The sequence below is a fragment of the Branchiostoma lanceolatum genome, chromosome 17, assembly GCF_035083965.1.
Source record: "Branchiostoma lanceolatum isolate klBraLanc5 chromosome 17, klBraLanc5.hap2, whole genome shotgun sequence".
In the NCBI taxonomy this organism is placed as follows: Eukaryota; Metazoa; Chordata; class Leptocardii; order Amphioxiformes; family Branchiostomatidae; genus Branchiostoma; species Branchiostoma lanceolatum.
In genome coordinates, this window is record NC_089738.1 from 10,053,285 (window position 1) to 10,076,148 (window position 22,864).

The 22,864-nt window shown below is 41.7% G+C and overlaps 1 protein-coding gene across 8 annotated transcripts; it reads right to left on the reverse strand.

The window, feature by feature from the left end:
• Positions 1-6,081: 6,081 nt before the first annotated feature.
• LOC136422398 (remodeling and spacing factor 1-like) lies at positions 6,082-21,756 on the reverse strand. 8 transcript variants are annotated; one of them, XM_066410145.1, is made up of 18 exons: positions 21,426-21,751; positions 20,051-20,142; positions 19,713-19,805; positions 19,440-19,571; positions 19,044-19,120; positions 18,600-18,751; positions 16,824-17,690; positions 15,499-16,625; positions 14,795-15,055; positions 13,908-14,012; positions 13,633-13,764; positions 12,677-12,938; positions 12,032-12,200; positions 11,328-11,524; positions 10,194-10,233; positions 9,909-10,001; positions 9,353-9,503; positions 6,082-8,779 (listed from the first exon to the last, which is right to left on the reverse strand). In XM_066410145.1, exons 1-18 carry the CDS (start codon positions 21,565-21,567, stop codon positions 8,390-8,392), a joined length of 4,482 nt encoding a protein of 1,493 aa, XP_066266242.1. In that variant the 5' UTR covers positions 21,568-21,751; the 3' UTR covers positions 6,082-8,389. The 8 variants fall into 8 exon arrangements, with proteins under 8 accessions (XP_066266242.1, XP_066266240.1, XP_066266241.1 ...); XM_066410143.1 differs by lacking the exon at positions 10,194-10,233 and adding an exon at positions 10,386-10,425; XM_066410144.1 differs by lacking the exon at positions 10,194-10,233 and adding an exon at positions 10,578-10,617.
• Positions 21,757-22,864: the final 1,108 nt, after the last annotated feature.

Genomic DNA, 22,864 nt, shown 5'->3' on the forward strand with positions numbered 1-22,864 from the left:
ACTGAAAATATTGACAAAGTGTTTTTCCTCAGCTTTGTTATGGTCCTTTTCTAGACATGATATCAGCTTTCCACGAAATCGTCTTCCGGGAGGGACGTAAAACGGGGGTCCCGTCCTCGAGGAAGTGCCTCGAACACGTTAAACAGCCTCATTACCCTACACATTGGGTACCTGCCTGTGGCACTGGCTGCAAATACACCTGATATTAGTACCCTTTTACATCGAGTCATTGGGTGACAGAGCAGTATCTTAATCTCTTACACCTCATGTGTTTTGTTGTTGTTATTTCAATCGGCAAAGTACCAAGACATTGATGCAGTATAGCCAAGACCGCTAGATAGAGCTTCCACTCTATGGTGATCAATAGGAAAATGTGTTGACTGTTGGTTATATCATCTCCTACGCAGGTATATATACCATTGCTTGGAGCAGAGATTGTCCGGCAACATGCAATGCAAGCCATTCGTGAAATAAGTGTGGTTCTTAAAATGTATTTGATAGAAAGTAAGGCATCTTTGTCAAGGATTCTACAATGTCATGTACTTCGCTATGAGGCTTAAATATAACCACGATGAAATATACATAGACTGTTAACGTTATAAACTTTACTTGGGATTGGGTCCGGTGTTATTCTTTGCCTGAGCTATCGTAGGGTGGAACTAGATATCCAAAGTACAAACATAGCCTCGAGTTATCTCGTGGACTGGCTAGGGTCGCCAATTTCCCGTTGCTTGCGGTGACACAGACGTCGGTGACGCATGCAGGGGTGAAGGTCACGTAGTTTACGACCTCTACAAACAAAATAGCCGCGCCCGGAATGTTTCGGCTCCAAATTGCAGTGTTGCCACTGACTACGGCCTGATCATGTACTAACTGAATAAGGTTTATCAAAACGATATCATTAAAGGACATAAGACACCAAAATAAAACATTTTCTTATTATCTGAATTAGAAATAGCATCACTGAAGGAATATAAGCGTTTAAAACAAATACACACCCTTCTGATGTTATCTAACATTGAACCATCAGAAACCATACTTCCATGGATCCAGCTCGTTATTCTTATCTGATCTTCTCAGCAGGTGATTACATTAATCAGTGGCTTATACCTGCTCGTGACGTCACAATGAACACGGCAGCCGGTTCGGAACCTTACACAACGGCTTGCGAAAAACATTATTTAATGAGCAAACAGTGCTCAATTATCGCGATAACATTTAATTAAATGACATAACAATATCTATTTCGTTTTCTTGTAAAAATAACGTTCTTTCCGAGCCGTTGTGCAAAGTTCCAAATCGGCTGCCATGTTCTCGTGACGTCATGAGCAGGTAAGTCACTGACTAATGTAATTACCTGGTGGGAAGAATCAAAAGCTGGAGACATGAATGTTTTCATGGTTCGATGTTCAATAACATCCGAAGTGTGAATATGTTGTGAAAATTTCTATGTTATTAAACAATAGTATTTTGTTGTTTTATGTAATTTCAGGAAATTCTCAATGTTGATGTCATTGGTGTCTTCTGCCCTTTAATGGCACACATGGACTTTACATCAGATAAACCCATTGATATTATAATGTAAGGGTGCAATGGCCTAGTTGGTAGAGTGTTGGAAGGTCGTGAGTTAACGATCACCGGCCGAGTCATACCAAATACTTCAAAAATGGTACATACTATTAACTCTGCTTAGCACTCAGCTTTTGGAAAAGGGTATGGTAGTTAAACACACACATCACTACCAGCGGATCAGCCCACTGCTGTAGTGACTTGCACAAATGTGTGCGGCCCAAGGGCTATAGAATTGGAGATATGGGCGTCACCCCTATGCGTCTTTTCAGATGCCCGGGTCACTTTAACTTTAACTCTTCGAGGCCATGTTGCTCAACTGTTCTGAAGATTCTAAACTACATAAAGTCATTTCATCGTCAGAATTCTCGTCTGTTCCAGCGCTAGCCTTCAGCAACGAAGTCATACGTAGTTGCTTGAATATTTCGATGCAATTTCCCCCAACTTTAATTTTCTTTTGTCGGGCAGCTTGGAAGTTAATTTCCAGTGGAGCAATCTAATTTCCTTGTAAACACAATTGACACAATTCTTTCAGTGGGGTCGTGTAGCGTAACGGCAGAGTGTTCGGCTCAGAACCAAGTGGTCCCGGGTTCGAATCCTGTCATGTCACCGATCTTTCAATTGTGTCCTTGGGAAAAGGCACTTGCACGACCTTCCTCACTTTAATCAGTACCTATAGCTAGCTTCGGTTACGGGACGTCCCTCGGATAGGATCGGATAGGTTAGATGATTTTAAATGGAGGTCCACCCCACGCACGTTAAAGAATCCATGCACCACACCAAAAAGAGTAGGGGCATGCCCCGGTGTGCGATAGTCCAAATCCTTCTGTCTGGAGTTAATTGCAATTGGTAATTCACTAGAAATAACCTGGCGAACCTGGGGCCTGGCGAACCTCCGTCTCGTATCAGCCATATGGTGATTTACATAATTCACCCGGACGGGAGACCTGGCGCATCCCCGTGTTGTATCGAGTCAACGATAAGGGGCGGTATAACCCCGACGGTGTGTAAGCACGTCGACTGATGACGATCTATCAGAGCAATGTATCGTTACGAGGAAACAGACTAATCAACTCTATTACATAACGTTATGTATATATTCGACAGCCGACAGTAAAAGAGTTGATTAGTTTGTTTCTTAGAAATGAATATGTAACAGGTGTCCATATGGTATGTCCGAAAATACGGTTCGGACATACATGTGGTATACAGTCAACCGCGAGTGTGCTGGACGCTGCCAGAGGAGTTTAAATCTCATGACTGCGCATGCACTTTGAAACCTGTGAGTACACATTGGTGTGTGTGTGGTCATCCCCCTGCTTTTTGAAGGCGTATTTCAGGCCGGTAGACATCGTCACCGCACCATTCCTCCCAGCTCCGACCGGGCTTCAGGGTGACACGCGCCGCCAGGACAAACTCAGCAGCCCGCAAGGACAAGGTAAAAGTTGTCTTTTTAGTCACAGCTGCGAAGAATAGAAAGAAACTGAGAAATTTACATCCTGTATTGCCAGAAAATCTTGTCTTGTAAGAAGTTGAGAAGAAAAGGCTAACTTCTCTTCTTACCCGAGTCTACAAATCCTGCAAATTGAATTTAAAAAATATCATGATTCGGAAGCGTGACCTCTTTGAGGTCCATGCAAGAAGCAGAGGATGGTGGATCCGATTCCTTCTCAGTCTTCTGCTTTTGGTGATACCGTGTATGGGAGACGACACATACACAAATTACTGCAAGACGGAAACGGTCCCAGTAAGCAATATGGATGTCATTGTTTGTACGTTTAACAATCTTGGGTTAACCAGACTTCCAACAGAAATACCAGCTAACGTCAATCGTTTGAAGGTCTCCTACAGTCCAGGTATTAGGAACCTTGCACATATTCCGTCTCTTCCGAATTTACGCTCATTGAAAATGGATTTGAACCGTATTGAAACTGTTTCGTGGATCTCACTGAGAAATCTGCCAAATTTAACGATTCTCTGCCTGTCATTTAATAGAATCACGCACGTGAACTTGGGTGTAGTTATAGAACATCTTCCAAAGCTGAGGTTGGTAGATCTGTCAAATAACAGGCTTACGTCATTTTCCGGACGCGAGTTAGGACTTCCCTACTTGAAACAGGTAAATATCAATTCCAACCCCTTCGCTTGTGTCTGTACGATGCTGTGGTTAATAGAAAAGAGCAAATGTTTACAAGAATGCAGTGCTAGTGAGCCATTCTCTGATTGTTCCGAATGTGGGGCCGGCTTTCTCCCACCCAAGTTTGGTGACGACAGATTTCACTGCGGCAGTCCAAGTCATTTGAAAGGGTTGTCTTTCGAAAATGTCGATACGTCACAGATAGCGTGTGAAGCCTCAACGACGTCGACAATACATGTAGTACAAACGGCTGCTCGTGGACAACTAAGTACAACTGCTAATCTTCCTTTGACCAATCAGTACTTAGCCGCTCACGGCAATACTAGTCACAGCGCTCCTCGTGTCACACCTTTACATGGGATTCTAACTAAAACAGATGGACCCTCAAGCCAAACTAGTATTGTAACATTCCAAACAGAGAACAGTGGCGAAGAGATCAGCATTGTACACATCATAATCACAGCTTTGGCTATTTTCTTGGGGTTGATTTTCATCTTGTCGATTACACGAAAGATACTGATGTTGCGCCGATCCGATAGAGATGACAATGCTGCAGCAGCAGCCGTACCGTTGCAACATATAAGTCCTCCAATAAACAACACTGCCTACCATCGAAACTGCAATTCAGAGGCAACACAACAACAGGACTGTGCCGACACATCTCTGACTCACGTGGTACCACCCATTCTCAACACTCTATATCACAGGCAGCCTAGTACAGGAGTCCAGCAACCACCTGCTTCTACCGTCACATGCCTGGCACAAGTCATTCCACCAATAGAAAACACTGCATATCATCGAAACTGTAATGCAGGGACACCTCAACAACAGGATTCTACGGACACATCTCTGGCTCAACTGGTACCACCAATTCTCAACACTCTATATCACAGGCAGCCTAACACAGGGATCCCACAGCCACCTGATTCTACTGTGACATGCCTGGCACATGTCATTCCACCGATAGAAAACACTGCATACCATCAAAACTGCAATGCAGGGGCAGCACAAGAAGCAAACACTACGGACATGCCTCCGGCTCAAGTGATATTGAATCACACCACTAGCGCTTGTGACAGAAACATCAAGCCATCTAGCGTCAGCAGTACACAAAGTAGCAATGGTGTCTCATCACAGATTCCTCCATCAGCCCAACACACCACTGTTGCACCAAGCTGCATCGGCATTACATCACTAAGGACACTGCCTAAAACCAAGGTTGTCGTGACAGCTTCAGTCTCTGAAAGGGAGTCGGGTCCTGGACGCCTGCCCTCGCCTAGACCATTGCCAGAACTGCCAACAGCTGTGAATCGACATAAATCTAGTGATGCCACCGAGGAAAAAACCGAGGAAGACACTGTCTCTGAACATGAATATGAGGACATGCCGAAAGCTGTGAATCGACATGAACACAAGGATGTCATCGACGAAAACACCGAGGAAGACACTGTTTCTGAAGATGAGGACATGCACGACTATGAGGAAATTGACTAAAATATCATGACATATGAGTCACACACACACATGTACACGCGCGCGCGCGCACACACACAATTACAAGCACACATACACTCACGACATGAACCCAATGATGTCATCACGGCGACGAAACAACTGGAGAAGACAGTCTCTGAGCATGAATAAGAGAACATGCACGACTATGAGCAAATTAACTAAAATATCTTATGTTTTACGAAAGATTAACAGGCTAAGCATTATCTCATGGCAAACAATCCCCTTGTCTACACTCCTGGAGTATAATAGGAGGACCGAATTTTTCCTTCAATATTTTGATTGAAGTTAGATATACATTTAGTTGGCGTAGCTCTATCAATAATTGTCATAATAGCAGGGTAGTAGATCTAGAGTTTGATCCATAAAATCGGCTTTATCTAGGCAATACGGCAGATTTAGACATAGCCATACATCACCAATGTTACAAAGTGTACAGGAAAGCATTACATTGTAAAACACAAATCAATTTCTTATTTTTTAATTTGACGTCTGCCTGGTGAATTATTTCCCTGTCCACGCATGGCGTGAAACAGTTCAAGGGACAGACACTGATCAGACACTAACGATAAAGGAGAATCAACTTTTGACTCAGATGCAAAGCATTTTGTCAACTGGCACTTGTTGATAAGAATAAGAATTTGAACATGTAGTTTTGTTTTTAGGTTGTATGTATTGCTTTGCGCTCTTGGTGCACGACATTAGCTTTAGCTACCTGGTGCCCAAAATTATAGTGTTTTTGCAATGCAAATAAAGCAATTCAAAATTGACCATATAGTATACTACTTCATTTTCTCCTACTGAAAAGCATACAGCTCTCCATGTTGTCATTTACACCAATAACACAACGTTGGACACGGAAATAATCCAATACTTTCGTTTTACTACAAGCATACATTCTCTAAATATAGATGAACACACGTCATCCCTGTCCACACTATAGACTTATGAATACCATACTACCTAATGTACAGTACGACATACATGTACGAGGAAGTTTTTCCTTTAAAAAATGGACACTTATACTGCACAGGACCATTATTTTATAATAGTCTCTTGTTCATACACACAACCGATATCTTCCCCATTATTAAAATGTTAAATAAAACATACTGTTTTTCTGTTGTGGAAAGTACTAAAAAAGCATTAGATCATGACATCTACATGTAAAAGCGTGGTAGAACTACATATTATGTGAAGCACGGAAAACTGCAATTTGACAATCATAAACAGCTACAAGCATGTACAATGTAGAGTATGTACATTTAATGAAGTGCTCTGATCACATTATTTAAATGTATAGTTCAAGCAGATGGGTAAGGTAATTCTCAACATTAAAAAGTATTTTCTTGGGCTGAAAAAAGACTAAATCTTTAACAAAAGAACAATTCTCTATGTGACTTTGACTTATCATGGAATAAAACATATTGCCAAAAGTCTAATGTTTGTCTTTTCTACAGTGCTAAAAGTAATCGGATTGATTAATCTATGAAGGACATATGAAGAACGTTTGATTATTTTGCAGGTGCTACGTAATATGCTATGATAGACAGTATCACTCGATCAGGGATGCGTTTGCACAAAGTTGCAGGTCTATTGTATGCAGCAGTTGGAGAAAATACAGTGCTAATCATTGCTTCTGCTGTGATTAAAAAACACAACAATTCAAGAACCAAAGCCTTAGTTAACGAAGTATAGTTAACTAATCACCCAATATTTTAGTCCTTTTCCATAGTACTGAAGAATTCCTGTCAAAAGATCTTGGTTCCAGATCTTAACCATTCTCCTATACAAGGACTACCAACAAGAATCTATAAATGACTTATGAAAGATCAACCCACAAACCAACTACTAAACTAACAAGGAAAGTAAAAATAACTGTGTTCGAAACATAATTTCCTACCAAACTAACAACAAATTCTAAGTACAGTACTAACAATACTAAAGTGTAAGGTTCAAGTTACTTGTGACATCTTTTTACATAAAAGGAACCTGCTTTGAGATTTTTTTTTTATCCAAAAATGTTCATATCGAATCTACACAGAACTATTTACATACACTTTTACTTGAACTGACATGTAGACTAGAAAATACTTAAAATACAGCTACAAAATGGTGACCTAAAAACCATAGTCATTGGTTTGACATAAAATCAGAAAATTGTCTGTTCCTGGCCAAAATTTGTAGGTCATATTTACAGATATCATGGCATATACCGTTGTCAATACAAAGACAGGGGTGAGTGGGATTTAAATACAATGAACCACTGTATTGTCGTTTTGTAACCCCAACAGTTCAATACAAGTTTCCAATCCTCCTCTTAATTTTCAAAATAGAATAGTCCTTATGTATGTGCTTGTGAATTCATGTATTAGGCTTAGTAGAAGGAAAACGAACCCATGAATATGAAGCGTATAAAACATAACTGGTAACATTTGGAAACAGAAAACTGGTCACTGTTGCCCCCCTCCCACAACATGTCTATTATGTCAAGGGTAACTAAACAAAGCTAACACTAAACTCTGTACAAGTTTACAAGTTGGTCTTAAATATACCACAGTGTCGCCATCTACAGCACCAACTACTAGTACTTCAAGCGATACATGTTATTTACAAGCTAGTGGTTCAGTACAAAGCTGCTTTGGAATGGTTTACCATTGAACGGTTAGGGAACATCTACTTTGGATTGGTACAGCGTAGGTGCAGGGGTACGTTTTTGGTATCTTTTCGAGATATCCTTCCTACAGGTAGTTAAACAGATCAGAATTTCTTCCGAAAAAGAGACATCTATCTGTAAGTATCTGTAAAGCTGCCCTAGATTGAGCTAGCACTGAAAACTACAGAAGTCTTAAGGGCTTTTCCATTTAAACAGTTCCTAGGGAGGGTTGAATTAGACAACCTGATTGCCCCCTCATCACTTGTATAATGGAATAGCCCTTAAACAGATAACAGTGGACAAAAAGAATGCGAAATCTACACAACATTGCAGAGGAAAGAACTGTGAGATAAAAAAATGTGTTGATCTTACATAATAGACACTGTAATACAAGTAAAGGTCCCAAATGGGCACCACTGAATGCTTTCTTTACTGCGACTTGATCCAAGAAAATGTAAGAAAGACTTTTCGACAGCATAAGTCACGGAGAGGTACAACCAATGAAACGCTGCACATCAGTCATCTTCGGTGACGTACGCGACCAAGTCCATGACATTGGCCAATAGTTCGTCTTCATCTTCTCCCGATTGCCGACTACTCCGTCCTGAAGAATCGTGGGTACCGTTTTGCGTCATCTGCGCGGGAAGTGGAAGAGTGTCCGTTGTCGGAGAATTCTCCATGGATTTGGAGACCTTGGGAAGTTGAAACGACACCCCCATCTTGTTCCCTTCTGTTGATGTGTCGTCTTTGTTGTCATTTTCTTCTGAAGCATTTTCAGACAATTCTTTCTTACTGGAATCTTCCTCTTCATCTTGGTCTTTTGTCTCCTGCTCGTCTTTGTCTTCTTCTTTTCCTTCTTCTTTTTCTTCTTCTTCCTCTTCTTCATCAGATTCTGAAGTATCCAGCTGCAAGAAAAATGAATGAATGCCACTCAATACACATTGTGCATAGAAGTGAGTAAATCTATACATTTCTGTGTCATACATGCACCTTGTTGAGGAACTGATCTTGACAAAAATAGTTTCATCCAAAACTAGAGAAAGCACTCTGAGAGTGCAAAACTTTGTCAAGGCAGCATAGGTTCTGCCATATGATTCTTTGTTACATGCTAGTAACGTGCACTTTGAAAAGAAGCTGACGAGGACTCATTCATGACAATAACGCTTTGAGTACATGTACTAAGAATTCAGTATTTAGCAAAAAACGTGGCAGTGGTGAAAGTGAACTAATCTTTCACTGACAGACAGTATATACAGCATTTACAGGTTCATTGAAGCAGGGAAATTCCCCTAGCTCTTTTGAACAAGCACAATGAATGGTAGACCAGCTTAACGTAGGCAGCGACCCTTAGCATGCACATCGGGTGAGCTACACAGTCGAGTCGGTATTCAACCTCACAGCTTCTTGGTCTTCTTGGTCTACGCATGCTACTGCAGTGGAGGTAACTACATGTGAGCGTTGTAGGCTTAATAACTAACCTGTCGTCTAGCAGGTTTCCTTGGTTCCTCCCTGGTTTCGTCAGAGCTGGACTCACTTTCGCTGCTGGTCTCCAATCGTGGCCGTTTTCTTCTTGGTGACCCCTCCTCCTTCGTGATCTCTGGCTCCCACTCCAAGTCTGGCAGGTCAGATCTGGAGTGACATTTAACACATAGTGCATCAACACTCTGGAAATGAGATGCTTATGATCTATGTTACAACTCAAGCTTTAGTTTTAATGACATGAGAAATTTTGTTTGCTATTCTAAGTTATACTGGGAATTTATCTAAAAGTACTTGTTTCAAAATTTTACATATGTTATGTAAAGAAAGGAGATAACAAATAAATTCCCTATTGCATCAAACTTAGCCACATTTGGGACCACATTCTTCTTGCTGCAGCACCACCTAGTGGTTAGATATCATTATTGCACGGAGGAAGGTAGAAATATTTGCAGGAAACAACATTCATGTTGTGTGCAAGAGCTCTAGTATCAAACTCTTTAAATCCCTACTGTACAATACACATGTCTGCTACTTTGTACATGTATGTCGAACCTTTTAGTTTTTTCTTGTTCCTCATCACTGCTGGAGGACTCCTTGTAGCAGACTTTCTGTCTGCGAGCAGAGTACGTCCTCACACCAGACCACCTGGGAATGTTCTCACTACTCACACTGGAATGTTCATCATCTAAACACAACAGGGGTAAGGTCAGAGGTTAACAGTACGTCCTCACACCAGACCACCTGGGAATGTTCTCACTACTCACACTGGAATGTTCATCATCTAAACACAACAGGGGTAAGGTCAGAGGTTAACAGTACGTCCTCACACCGGACCACCTGGGAATGTTCTCACTGCTCACACTGGAATGTTCATCATCTAAACACAACAGGGGTAAGGTCAGAGGTTAACAGTACGTCCTCACACCGGACCACCTGGGAATGTTCTCACTGCTCACACTGGAATGTTCGTCATCTAAACACAACAGGGGTAAGGTCAGAGGTTAACAGTACGTCCTCACACCGGACCACCTGGGAATGTTCTCACTGCTCACACTGGAATGTTCATCATCTAAACACAACAGGGGTAAGGTCAGAGGTTAACAGTACGTCCTCACACCGGACCACCTGGGAATGTTCTCACTGCTCACACTGGAATGTTCGTCATCTAAACACAACAGGGGTAAGGTCAGAGGTTAACAGTACGTCCTCACACCGGACCACCTGGGAATGTTCTCACTGCTCACACTGGAATGTTCGTCATCTAAACACAACAGGGGTAAGGTCAGAGGTTAACAGTACGTCCTCACACCGGACCACCTGGGAATGTTCTCACTACTCACACTGGAATGTTCGTCATCTAAACACAACAGGGGTAAGGTCAGAGGTTAAACATGACAACATGTGTAAGGTCAGAGGTTATACATGACATGACACCATTATTACAAAATTTAGAGAATCATTTTGAGTACATTGTATGTTTGACTTGTATCATTGATGTTTATACCAATGTTTGATTAGTTGATTTAGTTCATTGATTCAATTGAGATCTGTATTCAGTCACTTTTGATTTTGCCATTATGTCTGTTTGTTTGTTTACATGTATGTGTTATTGCAATGGCCGATTGGTGGCAGAAAGCAGATAAAAATACCCACATACTTTTGGGTCTATGCATATTATACATGTACCTCCATAACCTACATGTATGTTAGATGCTATATCTTGGTTAACCTTCTTACTATAACCTTGTCACCAATATGAATTTTGTCCTGAAAGGCTACCTCAGCATGTTGAAGATTAACTGTGTTAAATTCAATTTGCAATGGTTGCTTTGAATATTGTGCATTCAAACCTCAGAATATACATGTATTAGACAACAAGAAAATTACCAAGAAATTTGTAATGTGTAATTGACAACAAGGAATAAAGATTAAAATTTCAAAGATTGAAACTAAGAAAACATCCGTCTGTACCAATGTCTTCTTCTTCCTCCTCGGAGTCCCAGTATCGGCGTTTGCGCCCGGACCTGAGCCGAGAACTCCTGCGGGTGGCCTTGGAGGAGCGGCGCCCGCGAAACCTTCTCCTAGTCCTCTGTGCCAGCGAGTCATCGCTCTCACTCAGACTGGCCTCGCTGGGCTCACTGGGCTCCTCCTCCACTTCACTCTGCTCACTGGAAGGTACATGTACATGTACAACAGCGTAAGGTAAATGTTAAGGTAGTCCCATAGCTTTTTAAGGCCGAAGGGGCAGTTGGTTGTTTATAATCCACTGCGTCTAGGGCACGGTATGGGAAGGCGGAGCCCATCCCTCTCCTTCTACCACCTTTTACCTCCCCAACTGAAGTCAGGTACCCATTTTTACAGTTACTGGGTGGAGTGAGGAAAGTGTCTTTCCCAAAGGGCACAACATCAGTGGCATGTTAGAAGATGTCAGCATTCGTAAAAACTATCACTCAACAAACAACATACAAGCTTCAAAATGCAAGAGCTTTCTAATTACAAATATCACGAAGTTGAAATAACAAGAGCAAGGATGTCCTCTGTCTTCTTTAGAATACATAAGTCTGCCTATAGTAAAAAAAATACTGCATTGGTAACATGGCGCTATCGGAAATATGTAGTGAGTTTCCTACTTTATACCAAAGAACAAAAGTCCACAAAAAGTGCCTTGAATTTACCTTCCCTCGCTCATGTTGTACTCTTCCTCACTCCCCACTTCCTCTTCGCTGTCAGCGTCCAGGTCCATGAGTCGTCGCCGCCGGCCCTTCTTCGGCCCCTCGCTTTTCACCACCCCGCTCTCCGCAGCGATGATGTTCTCTATGTCCTTACCACCGTATCCTCCCGCACCTGGGGCAATAGAAAACAAGGCAATCAGTGATCGCACAATTACCCCCCCTGGCAGAAGATAAGAAACTGCAGGGTGGAAATCGCCTTTACACACAGTAGGTCAAGCAGATGATCTCAGACTGAGGATGAAGCATGATGTTTTTTTCGTCAGCTATAAGTGCAATGCAGCTTCAATATGGCACACATATTTAGCCAAGTACATCGGGTTACCCCTACTCTTCATGATAAGACAAGTGGTTCTTTTACATGCAGAGATTTGACACTTGAGGCTTACGCCCGCTCAGACACGGGGCCGCCGGCTTTACATCACCATCCGAAATGACAATTGCAATCCCTTACAATGTGTATGAGCTGAGGATGATCTAGGATGGAACTCCAGCACACAGATCCACAGAATTTTATCCAGATGACCAAACAGCACATTGACGGCTGAAGAAAAATCAGATAATACAGATACGAAACTTGTAGTGACTTACCCTCTGATGCTTTAACATCCTCCTGAATGGCTTCATTGATGACTTCATCAAAGTCGTCAAACCTGTACGAGATGTCCTTTCTCGTACGGCGCGACGTACGTCTCTCTGCGATTGTCTTGACAGGTTTGTCGTCGTCGTCGTAGTGATGGCGATGACGGTGGTGGTGGTGATGTTGTTTCTTCTTCTTCTTGTGTTGGTGGCCATGGCGGGGCCTGCTGCGTTCTTCATAATCATCAACCAGCATCTCAGACTCAGGGTTGGGCTGAGAGAGAAAGAGCAGGCTGGAATTAGGTTTTACATGTATACAGACAGGCATTACCTGAAAAGAAATATCACCCACATCCCTGAAGGAGCCTTGAGTATAATCTCTGACATGGGCTGTTTGTGCAATGTGGCTTCACCACGACATGTGTTTTTGGCCAAGCACACCAGGTCCCCCCCACTCTTTTCAACAAGTGTATTGGGCTCTTTTACGTGCTGACGTTTCACGCATGATACTTATTCCTGAAGCTCCCTCATATGTGGAACCGTTAGCTTTATGTCACCATCCAAAATGACAGATGAAAATGTAGGGCCAACCCTTGTTCACATTTCTCTGTTGATGACTAGCATGGATTTTCTAATCTATGTAGCCTCCTTGATCCAGCCAGTCTGTGTAATAGACTGAGAAGGGGCTAATGTCAGACAGAGAGAATAACAGACTAACAGGCTAGTACAAGGAGGCTGTCTGGATTAAAGCCGAGGACATACAAATGTATTGAAGTATCAGACAGGTAATTTTTCTCAAGGTTATGTCACAAGAAGATTATTTCTATTCATTGTGCTAACATTTTAGAACTTAATATATAATATTAACCTTCTCCGTGCTGAAGTAGCCTTTTGGAACAAGGTATGTATGAAGTTAAGGCAGTAGGGAGAAGGTTAAGTCATGTCCATACAAACTATGTAAAACCCACCTCAGGAATGACATTTTCCAGGCTGATCCCAACGTACGTCAATCTTTCCTTCCTTCGCTCCGCTCGTTTTTTCTTCTTCAGTTCCTGGTCAACGTCTGCTAAGGCTTCTCTCAGTTTACTGACTAGCTGCACCTAGAGAAACACAAATCAAAATATTTAAGATTTTCCATTAAACATAAGGTTATGTCCATGAATTAAGATAATCTTTTTTCATGCAAATAATTACATTTAATGGCCTTTTGACAACTTGATCACGTGAATAGGAGAGTACTTACATGTTCACAGCTTGGACAGAACCAGTCTCCATCTGGTATCATCATCAGAGGCGGGCGTAAACACGCCGTGTGATAACCACTGTCACATTTATCACACAGGAGGATCTGGGGAGAAACAATTATCACAATTATAACTCTCAAACACACTGTGTGATAACCAGTATCACACTTATCATACAGTAGGATCTGGGGGAAAACAAGAATCACAATTATAACTCTCAAACACACCGTGTGATAACCAGTATTACACTTATCACACAGTAGGATCTGGGAGGAAACAAGAATCACAATTATAACTCTCAAACACGCCGTATGATAACCACTGTCACACTTATCACACAGGAGGATCTGGGAGAAAACAAGAATCACAATTATAACTCTCAAACACACTGTGTGATAACCAGTATCACACTTATCACACAGTAGGATCTGGGGGAAAACAAGAATCACAATCATAACTCTCAAACACGCTGTATGATAACCACTGTCACACTTGACACACAGGAGGATCTGTGGCAAAACAATTATCACAATCATACAATCATATAGTACATGTAGTTGTCATTTAATCACCACTGGTGCACTTTGAATTGAAGCTGTGGCGGTCAACTGAACTGCAGCCATTTAACCCCGAAAGACACTGCTGTTGTGTAATGAGGAGCATTTATACATGAATGGGAAAAATTTTCCAATCCACATTATACAGTCTCAAAGCATGGCATAGTCCGCTACCACAAAACATCGTTTACACTTGGTTGGCTCTCACTTGAGACTTTGACTCAGAATTTTGTCCGTACTACTTTATATACCCATGTCATAGACCTGGGGGTTGCAGATTAATACTTTGTTGCTACCTTGCACATGTGTAGCTTAACGTAGCTACGTACCCATTCAGGATGATTGTACATGCCACATTTACTACACGGAGAGTCATCTTCAGTAGGGTATTCACTGTCCTCCTCCTCCTCTTCCTCTGAACTATCTTCTTCTTCTTCCTCCGCCGAAGATTCTTCTTCATTCGAGCTTTCCTTCCTACGCCGCCCCCTTCTCTTGCCACTCCCTCTCTTCTCTCTGGCCTTCTTGACAGGTTTTGGGGAGGGGGGTAGGGATGGCTCAGATGGCTCTTTTGGGTAGGTGACGGGTTTCTTCTGCAAGTGGTGGACAGCAACATTTTTTAAAAACTCAATGAGAGCAACTTTTACACACATTACTATTAGTATAGTTGACATTTTTACTTCCAATTGTCTTAGATTGATTATCCCTTTTTAACCGTAGTGTTAAAGTGGAATTCACAATGGGAAATTGAACAAGTCATTCTCTTATCTCTTATCAACTATTGGAACGACAGAATATCTGACAACCAGTTTTTTTCCACCCTTGTCAATTTTCTGTTCTTCTTAATGGTTCACTGAGTGTCATGTCAGTCTGTTTAGCTAGTTTTAGCTAGTCCCGATGACAGTGACACATGGCCGTACCACTTCAGTTTTCTTTTCTTTACCGTATATTATAATGCCTATACTAGCTCACACATGGAGGCAAAAGATTACACATGTAGTACAAAAGACAGTGTTTTCTGCCGGTCTTGACTGACCTTGACTTCCGGTGTGTAGACTTGTGTCACAGCTTTCCTGGCCCGGGTACTTCTCCTAATGGGGGCGTTCACAGCATCCTTACTGCTCTCCGAGTCTTTACTAACACTTCTACTGTCATCAAGATCTTCACCTTCTTCTTCCTTTGCGTCTAAATCTTCATCTCTCTCCTTAACTGGCTTCTTTGGGGCTTCTTTAAAGCTCTTTCTACCCCTCCTTCCTCTTTTCCTGCCCCTTTGGGGTTTTGTGGTTTTTTCAGGAGTTTCTAGGTTATCTTTTTCAGTGGTCTCTTCCTTCTGGTCGTCTTCCGTCGCCTTCTCAGGGTGGTCACCTTTCTTCCCAGCATCTTCCGTTGTTGTGTCTGATTCTTTACTCTCTTTTTCAGTGTTCTCAGTTGTGACGTCAGGTTCTTTGCTCTCCTTCTCAGTGTTCTCAGTAGACTTTTCAGGTTTTTTGCTCTCCTTCTCAGTGTTCTCAGTAGACTTGTCAGGTTCTTTGCTCTCCTTCCCAGTGTTCTCAGTAGACTTTTCAGGTTTTTTGCTCTCCTTCCCAGTGTTCTCAGTAGACTTGTCAGGTTCTTTGCTCTCCTTCTCAGTGTTGTCCTTACTAGTACAAGAATCAACAGTCTTGTTCCCAGGGTCTTCTACCTCTTTGTCATCAGGTTTCTCACTCTCCTTCCCAGGCTGTGGACTCCTCTTATCATATTTGGTTACATCCTCCTCAGCTGGCTCAGTTTCTTTCTCAGTTTCTTTGCACTCTTTCCCACTGTTCTCACTCTCTGATGTAGTTTTTACTTCTCCAGAACTTTCTGCTTTTTCCTCCCCTTTTTCTTTCTCCTTTTCTTTGACCTCGCTCTCTTCAGGTTCGATCTTTGACCTTGACTCCTCAGTCTTTTTCCTCTCACTTCTGTCCTGAGTGTCATCTGACACAGGATTGGTGGAGACCTGCTCCCTCTCACTAGTGGTCTTCATCTCCTTCCCGGAATCAGGAATCTTGTTCCCAGTGTCATCACCCTCTGACCTTTGACCCTCCGTGTCATTGGCTGTCCTCCCTCCTGCTGAATCAGTATTGCTGCTTGAATTGTTCAAAGTCTTCTTGGACAATATTTCTCTCACTTTATTCTTCGCTTCTGCAAGGAAAGAAATGTACACTGTGATATCAAGTTATCAAATCATCATCTTTCACTTAGAATAATACTTACCATAATTAGATTATACAAAGTAATCTTGAAATAGCTGCAGAAAATGATCTCTTGGAAAACAGCATAGAGTTAGACCAACTTTTTTATACAAAAATAATGTGTTTTAACAAGATCTAGTAATGGTACCTTTAACTGCAGCAGTTTCTGACATTTCTTTACTTTCAGGACTTTTGTCGTCTTCTTTGTCTGTCCCGCCACCTTCTTTAGGACTCCTTCTTTCCTTCTCTCCATCGTTGCTGCCCGTCTCTCCCTGTACCTGGACTCCCTCCATGCTGCTGCCCTCCCCCACACAGTAGTGTATCCTACCGTTTGCAAACGTTTGCAGTCCTACGGTAGGGTCCATGCTCGCGCTGACCACACACGGCGGCTCCGTGATAGCGTCTCTTTCGCACTTTATAGGAACGTCGCGCAAGATATTCTCGATCGAGTGGATTCCCTTGTGCACGTGGCTAACCGATTTGGGCGGAGACTGATCCTGTCCTTTGTCCCCACCCTTGCTTGTTCCTCCTTTATCCTCGTTGGCGTCTGATTGGTTGGAAGATGTTGCGCTATTGGCACTTGCACCAGATTCTAACTCAGGTTTAACAGTAACGCTTTCGTTTTTTGTGAATTCATCCTCGTTCTTAGTCGTAGAATCGTCTTCTTCTGTGGAGGACTTTACAGGTTCTCGCTTCTCGACAGGTTCGGGTGTGATCTCTCTCTTGACAATGACACTAACATGTTGAGAAGTGATGGGTTTGTCTGTTTCCTCCTTGCTTGGCTTTTCATCTGTGGCTGTTTTCACGTCTTTTTTATCCTCTTTAGTTTGACTTTCCTTTTTCATCTTGTCGTCTGTGGCGGTTTTGACATCCGTTTTATCCTCTTTTGTTTGACTTTCCTTTTTCATCTTGTCGCCTGTGGCTGTTTTTACGTCTTCTTTATCTTCCTTTGTTTGATTCTCCTTTCTTGGATTGGCATCTGTTTGGGCCTCCTCCTTGTTTTCCTTATCCTCATCTGCAAAAACAGAATCAACACCTTATAAGAAGTATTTCTAAGATGCAAAGCTTTGGAACTTTTTTCTTCTGTGACAGACATTGACGATGACCAACCCAAACACAACAAAGACGACCTCACAAAAGAGACATAAATGGACACAACTCCAAACTTTCAATAGACCGACAATATTTATGGCCATATCCAACATTCAAGCCTCCAGAACATTTGCATGTATCACAACATCAATCTCCAGTACTTGAGTCCATACAAAAGGACTTTTTCCAGAATTCCCAATATTCAATAACTTTGGAAGGTCCTTCACAATTACAGAACTCAAAACACATGTATGTGATTCTTGGTACAAAGTCTACGTCATTGCAAGTTGATATAAATTTTTGACAATGTAAAAAAAAGTTCTACAATTTGCTGGTGAATATTCTAAGCCATAAATTTTCAGACTGCCATTTGTACCTAGTTTTTAGAATCCTATCCCTGTGAATCTTTCAGTGGAATTTCCTGACCAAACCAACTTCCTATTTCACATTTTTCCATGCCTGTCACAACCCTGTGAACAAGATAAATTCCTACACAAAGCATGCATCAGGTTACCATAAAGTTTGCAACTTTTTATTTTCATGGTTTTTGTCTTGACCTCTCCAATGCAAATTCCTGACACCACAAAAATGCCTGCCTTATATATGACTAATGTACTACAGAACTGTTTGAACTGTAAATTCTAATCACCACAAAAAAATCCTTTTCTCGCCAACCACAGAATAACATCAACGCGAAAGTTAATGCATTTAAAGTATTTCTGTCAGTAAAGTACAGCCTAAGCTTTGTCCAAGCATTACACCTTTTACAGTAACTATCTGCTTACACAGTGAGTTACGATGGTGTCCCCAGATTGCCCTATGAGTAACTCACCATACTGACCATTGGTACATTTGTCCTTAATCTTACCGGCCAGACTGGCCTGGTCAGCGGACGAGGACTTATCCTCCTCCTCCTCAAGGTCAGGAGTGTCCTTGCCTCCCCCCTCCAGCTCCGCAATGAGACCTTCCAACTCATCACGAGTTCTGGAATGGTGAAAAAATATATTTCACAGTGTATACATGTATGTCATGTCATTGGTGCATTCCTGACTATATATTATTATTAGTGTCCAATTTGCATTTCAGTGAATGATAGTCAAAGCAAAGCAACGGCCACTCCAATGTTCAAAGCTGAAAGAACAAAAGAATATCTAAAACTTGCTGACAAAACACAAAGATGCTAAGTATACTTAAGCTACAAAATCTGCCCCCCTCCCCATGAAATATCTGACATTCCACATTTTCCAGGTGAACTGTCTAGATGTGCTTTTCTCACCTGCAGACCACCTGCCAGGTGGAGTTGTACTGGTCGTCCGGTTCCTCTCGGTACAGGTGCAAGTTCGTCTCTGCATCCTGACAAACAACAAGGTCATGGAAAGTCAAGGTCAAGTTATACATAGTACACCTTAACCATCTCCACACTGACTAAGGTAGCCTTTTGGTACCAAATCTGTGTTTAAATTAAACTTTAAGGGGTTAGGTAGCAGGGAGAAGGTTAAAAGTCATACAGGCAAAATTTCAAATTTTATTTTCTGCAAAAACTGAAGAACAAAAACCATCTCTATGAAACTAGACTGTGGAGTACAAGCTCCAAAAGGTCTGAAATACCAATTGCAAACAGACAAGTTTCTATGCAATCTTCTAGTTCAATGTTCAAATATTTTCTTCTAACCTGCATGTACCAGTACAACAGGCCATTTTTGTCTCGTCCCAGCGGTTTCTCGCGCATGGCGTCCGCTTCTTCCTTATTCACCACCTCGGCACGGAACTTCAGGTTGTCGTCAAACTGGCGCTCGCACAGGTACTGTAGGTCAAAGGTCACAAAACGGGGTGTCATTCAATGGAAACCCCCATGCCAGTTTGCAGGTTTGCTAAGTTCAAAGGGGAGAATTGACAGCGAAAAACACAAAAATATGAATGTTTTAAGATCTACAGTAGCTGTTACCTTGAGAAGTTTGAGCTTGATGTTTGGGTCCACCTCCTGGTACCCACCCTGCTCCATCTCCCATGCTGCAATCTGGGAGAACTGGCGGCACATCTGGGAACAAGGTAAAATGTGCACAATGTTAAGTTTAACACTCTGGTTCATGGTTAATCATAAAAGGCATTGCTCATCTTGTCATGTATTCAAAAACGATATTTCCAGTTATAAATGATTATTTTGTAAGATTCATAATGTTAGAGACAAAGAGAGTCAAAGTGTTGGAACTTGGATTGAAACTTTAAATTTTTCTATAAATGTATGATGACTTCATTATATTAGCAAGACAAAGTTTCTGTTACCTTAACGAGATACCTCTCCCACTTGTCGGAGGACACGCTCTTCCCGATCTTACGCATCAGCTTGATCTGCATCATGATCAGGTCTGGGTTCACTGGAACAGAAGGAAAATGTTAATATTGGCTCCGTCCCTGAGACATTACCAAGAAATATAACATTTCATTACCTTAAGCTGGAAATCATTTCATTTTGGTTTGAATGGCAGACACAAAATGACATAATTCATGATAAGGGTCCTACCAAGAAAGCTGTTATGCCTTACATATAGTGTTAAGAAAATTCAAGTGTTGGGATATCAAATCCTTTTGGGAAGTGGAGTCTGGTCTACGATTTAGTGAGAGTCTTAAGTTAAGTTAACTTTTGATTTTTTTATTGAGTGTGACCCGTATACGATTACGAGAATGTGTTTGTCTGGATCTCAACTAATTCTAGCTCTAGCTGTTCATAAAAAAATCATCAGATCAATACAGAACAATAGATTATCAAAATGTGTTATCTGTTGAAAACAGTCTGCCCACAAACAACTCATTGAAAAGTAAAAACCATAATATTATAAAAAACAATTTGTCCAATGAGAATTATTGTTGAAAATTGAAATTGAAATCAAACAACACAACAAGAGCAGGAATAAAGTCAAGCACAAGTGTATAAAAAATTGACAAATCTTTTTTTATGAATGTAAACAAAGCCATGTGGCCATTATGTTATATAAACAAACAATGAGGGATTACTTTACTACACATATGGGGAAAACGAAACTTGTGGCTGAAGAATTCCCAATTTGACAAGTAGTAGTTAGAAACTATTGTGTATACAAAAAATATTACTACCCAAGCATATAATCCCTGTAACACATGTATTTCTGTAGCAATATCATAAAGCATAGGAACTAAAATTGAATGGAAATGGTCTGGGTTCTCACAAATGTTTTTGTTGCGGCATTAGAGAGGAAACATACAAAAAGAATCAGTCTACAACCCAATTGGGATGCATAGATGAAAACTCGAGGCCACGAGAGTGCATCCTGTACCTGTAGGCGTGTACACCTGTGCCCAGGTGTCGAGTTACCTGCATGTGCTTGGTCTACCCATTCGCCCCCCTCCCCACCCACCTAATTTATCCCCATTCACACCCAAAACGGCCATTTTTTCCACAATAGCGAAATTCAGCGCATAAATGGAGCTCAGAAACTCCACAAAACAAGCTCATAAGATCTTCAACAAAGCGAGGAAACGCGAGAATCCGTCGAAAATCTTGGTCATTATCATAATTATCCATTGTTTGGATCATACGCCGCCCCCCTCCCACACGCCTTTTTTTTCGAACCCAACTTCTGCGCGTTGAACTTGAAGTACGGGCATTATTTGGGAGACTTACGCCTGGTGGTGTCTTCCAAGGCTCTCTGGAGCTCGGCGTAAGACATCGGTGGCAGCCCCAGCGCCTCTCCATAGCGGCGGAGGAAGCCACAAACCACCGCATAGTCGGGGTCCGTATCCACTCCTTTCTCAGGGACCGACATGTTTGTATATTGAAGCGGCTTTCCCGATTACCCAAATATTGTCGCTGTCGATCGAAAGTCAGCTGGACGGATAAAGCATTATTTGCGCTTTATTCTAAGGCATGAGAAAAGTATTTCATGCTTTCTTCGGCTTATTCTTTAACGCAGGTATCAAATGAGGCAGGGCTTTAAAGAAGAAACAAAGAAGTCAAGAAGATTAGAAACACCGCCTCAAGCCAGTCAAGGTAAATGTATAAGTAGGTAGATCAGCCGCGTCATCTAGCGGAAGGATCTTAAACTGCAAGCAATGGTGTTGAAGTATTGCGGACATCTGGTGTGCGGTTTTGCGTTACAACTTATCAGTGCTCTGTTTACTTTTGTATATTATTCTTGGCAGCATGATACGTCTCGATCTAAATCGCTCTAAGACTAACGTGAAGTTAGCTTTCTTTAATATTTAATGGTATGTAACGTTGGGACTAGACAAGGAAAGGCACGGATTAACGTTTTATTTTGTAGAATAACAAGGAATACTACTATAGTATGTGGAAAGTTTGACTATTGCCTTGGTAAGACAAACTACAATCGAATCACGGATTTTCGTCGTGATGTCACATTTTACACGACGCAATCGGCGCAGGGTTTACCTTAGTTATTGTGACGTAGTACCAAAAAATAGTCGCCTAGTAGACACGCGTCCTTTTTGGCGATACGTCAGGGGCGAGGCTAATGGTATAGTATTATGTTTCATTCTGACAACCGGAAACAAGATGGCAACCGGAAGGTGTGTCAGGGTTTATCTATACATTTTTGTTTTGACCACCAGCTGTATGGCTCCAAGTGACAGGCCCTGCCAGCAAGGGGAACTTTTGCCCCAGTTTGTCAACTGACTGGTGTTAGGTGTCACACGTTAGAGAGTCATGTCATGCAATATAGCGGATTTATAAACTTTCCTCATTATATATATATCTTCACCAAGAACGTTATGTTTGCCGAGCGTGTGTCTGTGTATGAACACACTCGAGAATGCCTGAGTGCATTGTCTTGATAGTTGGTATGTCGGTAGGTCATCTCGAAATGATAAGATTTTGATCTCCCTTTTTTGCCTGATTAATTACTGCAAACATAATTTAACTGTAGTGTACTACTGAAGTACTTGTCTGTCATTGACCGACGGTAACCGGACAAATGCAAGCTTCAATTTTTCGACCTTTAAAACAACTCAGCGTTGAACAAATGGGTGGAAATTTCCACTCCTCGAGGCGGTTGTGTTTAATGTGTGCGATGAAGTGTGCAAAATCAACCTATGGGACAAATC